The 4230-nt window shown below is 32.2% G+C and overlaps 1 protein-coding gene across 1 annotated transcript; it reads left to right on the plus strand.

The window, feature by feature from the left end:
- Window positions 1–2322: 2322 nt before the first annotated feature.
- LOC106356611 (zinc finger protein ZAT5-like) lies at window positions 2323–3606 on the plus strand. The gene has a single exon (XM_013796343.3). It carries the CDS (start codon window positions 2603–2605, stop codon window positions 3467–3469), a length of 867 nt encoding a protein of 288 aa, XP_013651797.1. The 5' UTR covers window positions 2323–2602; the 3' UTR covers window positions 3470–3606.
- The last annotated feature ends 624 nt before the right edge of the window (window positions 3607–4230 follow it).

A 4230-nucleotide genomic window follows, 5' to 3' on the forward strand; every position in this document is an offset into this window, starting at 1 on the left:
TTATTCAAAATCATTAATTGTCATATATATTTTAGCCACATTAGGAAATTTCATAACTTTTATTTAAGAAAATAATAAATAATATTAATAATAAATTTATGGTTAGTTTAATAAAAAGTTTATTATATAATTAGAGGGACCAACCTATTTTTCTAATGATTCTAATAATCATCTCATTGATAACACATGACTACAAAAAGAAGTTGTAATATTTCTCAATTAATATATAGGAGATATTTTTTTTGTTATGTTGACATATTATTTACAGAATAGAGTTGTGCATATTTTCTACTTGTTGCAAAACATGTAATTTGTTTTCAGTTTTCAGTTTTTATTTAAATCTTTGTTTTTTAATGTAAATTTATTATTACAAAACAAAATTCATTATTTACATCTTGTGTATATTAGTTTAAAAGGAGCTGAGAAGAAAGTCCAAACCATCAAAACAAAAAGAAAGAAAGAATTGTGGGAGTTAACTTCGTCTGACAAACTAAATTTTACTAGGCTTCCCTCGTATTTACTATTTAATGTCTTCTAAAGTTTGGATCAACGATAACCGGTTTTACATGAACATCTAATTGATTAAATATCAGATTTGTGTAAACGTATATAAATATATGATTTACTATTATGTTAATGAATATCAATAATATGTATTATACAAATTTGAACTGGAGCGGTAAAACAACGACGAGATTGTTTTAGCAAAAAAAAAAAAAAAAAAAAACAACGACGAGATTAACACAAATCTTTACACTTAAACTACATGTTCTAGTTACTTTAATCTTCAGAGTATTATTTGTGCGTATTTTTAACTTATAACCATATTTAATAGATCATTTACCGTGATTTTTTTTTACATGGTTGGTTGTCAGTTGTCCAAACACAAAAAAAAAGTATTGATGTATGTGAATGTAAAGCCATTTATTTAAAACATTTGTACAAATGAATTTGCGAGACACAAGAAAAGTGTGTCTACTTGGTAACACATTAAGTTTTTAAGGATACCAAATATCGTGCGAAAGCAACACTAGATACAACACTACTTGGTCTTGGGTTTTCTTGTGATGTAAACATTTTACAGTAATTTTTTAAAAGTTGTATCAATTCAGTTATTTATATATAATGTATATATTTTTTTGCAATCACCAAGAATAGTTAAGTTTTATCCAAAAAAAACATTAGTATTCTAACTCCTAAGTTCTTACTTCACTTTATTACAAACGTTTTCATTTTCATATATATTTTATCTCAGTTTACCGGCAACTGTTTCAAGTCTTAAAATACCCTGTTGATGATCACTAGCTATCAACTCTCTCTATATAAAGATCTTAATTTTAGTTATTATTAAAATAGAAAAAATAAAAGTCGTGGTGTTGTCTCTTCACAATAACAAAGTCTATGCTTACATTTTTTTTAGCCTAACATGCCACCGATGAATGCACCTAATCCTATAAACACCGGCCACTGCATGTCGCCTCCTAATTATGATCCCTCTTATGTCTACGAATCATTATTTTCTTGATAATCTTATATATTAAACAACTAATCAAAAGCGTTAATGTAGTCGTCACAACCATTAACAATGTGTATATACTTATTATTTGCTGTCGTGAACGTTTTTGTGTTTAGTTCTATCCATTTTCGGTTTTCATTGAAAGCGTCGATTTGATGACGTGGACCTAAAGTGCGTGAAAGTAAAACCTTTGCTTGTTGATAGAACTAAATGTTCACACTATAAAAAAACGTGAATTGGTGGCCTAAGTGCCACTCAACACTACTAATGAACCTTTGCCTAATTCGGTGGTTAACCCTTCACGGGTTTCACTTTCTCTTTTATTTTCTACTTTATTCTTTGAAGAAAATTAAATCATTTGGAAATAATTAATTAGACATAATGATAACAGTTCTCTGTTAATTATGCAAATATGAATGATTCAAGATCTAACAATTTGATTAAACAAACTACTAATATAAATATGTTTGTTATTAGAAAGTATGTACTAGAAGAAGCTGTCTAATTTAATACTAATAAAAATAAATAAACGTCATGAAGGGTTGACTTCTGGTACATAGATCTAGGTAAAGATCAGAATTCGAAGATATGGATTAAAAGTAGATACAACAGAACATGAACTAGAAAGAAAGAGGACATAGATTTGTTTATTTTCTTCCATCATTAATAAAAATTTAGTTGATTTCATATTTGATAGAATTTGGCAGAGAAATGCAGGAGTGTCAGGTAATGGGGATAGAGTGAATCGTCAAAATGTTATTGGTTAGTTGAAAATAGTATAATAATGTAAAGTGGATCCATATGTGTAAAATCTTTTGTGGAGTAAACTAAAAAGATTAACAACAACCAACCTTATAACCTCTCCCTTTGTAATATATATAAATAAGCAGCCCCACCATCATCTTCCTCACTGCCTCTCTTGTCTAGTTCTCTTCTATTCTCTCTCTTGTTAGTTCACTCCACATAATAAACACCAAACATCTCATTTTTCATCACAATTTTCGAAATTTCTTGGATTTGTTTTTGTCGATTGATTTCTTGAATTGGGTTGTTCTTGTTTTTACTATCTTTTAAGTGTAAATAACCATGATGGGTCAAGATCATGAGGTTGGTAGTGATCAGACGCAAATCATTAAGGGGAAGCGTACGAAGCGGCAGAGATCATCCTCTTCGACGTTTTTGGTGGCGGCGGCGGCCCCCACAATCACCTCCACAAGTTCATCTGCCGGCGGAGAAAGAACAGCTTCAGAAGAATACAACTCGGTAGTTTCGTCTCCGGTTACTACAACTGATTGTACAGAAGAAGAGGAAGACATGGCGATTTGTCTCATCATGCTTGCACGTGGAGCTGCTCCATCGCCGCCGCTGCCGGATCTCAAGAATTCTACCAAAACTGACAAAAATCTTTATCAGAAGAATTCTAGTTTCTATGTCTACGAGTGTAAAACATGTAACCGGACGTTCCCGTCGTTCCAAGCTCTTGGTGGACACAGGGCGAGCCACAAGAAGCCGAGAGCGTCGATAGACGAAAAAGCTAAAGTACCCCTTACGCAGCTCAAGTCTAGTGCATCAGAGGAAGGGCAAAAAGGTCATTTTAAAGTTTCCGGCCCAGCCCTTGCTTCAAAGGCAAGTAACATCATCATCAGCAAAGCAAACAAAGTACACGAGTGTTCGATCTGTGGTTCTGAGTTCACTTCGGGCCAAGCACTCGGAGGCCACATGAGGCGGCACAGGACAGTTACCAACGTGGTTAGCAGCCCGGTCACTGCAGCAGAAGTGAGCAGAAACAGTACAGATGAAGAGACTGAGAATTTGAGCCGTTCGATGGAACAGAGAAAATATCTACCGTTGGATCTTAATCTACCGGCACCAGAAGATGATCTAAGAGAATCAAAGTTTCAAGGGATAGTGTTCTCAGCAACCACACCAGCGTTAATAGATTGCCATTACTAGTTGTTTAAAGTTGAATGTTTAATTACATAATATGAAATTTGTGAATTTGTCTTCTCTTACTATATTGTTGAATTGGAATTATCTTCCAAAATTAATTGATTTTTAAAGCGTAAAATGAAATGTACAAGTTATAATGAGAGAGGGGAATAATAGTGGGAGTTAAGTAAAGGGTTGTGTGATAGTTAGATGATCTACTTGTTGAAGTAAGAATAGTTTGAGTAAGCAAGTGGTTAGTGTTCATGGTTGCCTTTCATTCACGAAAAGCAAGTGACTTCCGAGGCATATTTTCTCTCCCTCTTTTTAAGGTATATTTTTATTTATTTATTTAACAAAAATACAATTTTTTTAACATGTGAACAAAGCATTGTATTGCTTGTAGACGCCTCTTTCCTCCACGATTACGCAGCCAAACGCTATGTTGCGGTGTTCTAATACTTGACAAAATAAATGGTATATCAGTAAACTAAAAGAACATAATTAATCTAGATAAATCGGGATGGAAAATACTTAAAATATCTACTAGCCGTTTTTAGCATTTTAAGGGAAAATACTATTTTATTGACCCATATTTTTAAATTTGATTTCGACTTATAATTTACAGATTATATAAAAAAAAGAAACAATCAGAACGTATATATAGCTTTTTGCATAGATAATAATGTCTACATTAGGACTTTATACTATAAAGACCAATTAGGTTTAGCGACATGCTATATTAAGGAACTTTTTTTGAATACTTTTGTGAAAATTACGTTTAGCAA

The sequence above is a fragment of the Brassica napus genome, chromosome A7 (assembly GCF_020379485.1).
Source record: "Brassica napus cultivar Da-Ae chromosome A7, Da-Ae, whole genome shotgun sequence".
Lineage (NCBI taxonomy): Eukaryota > Viridiplantae > Streptophyta > Magnoliopsida > Brassicales > Brassicaceae > Brassica > Brassica napus.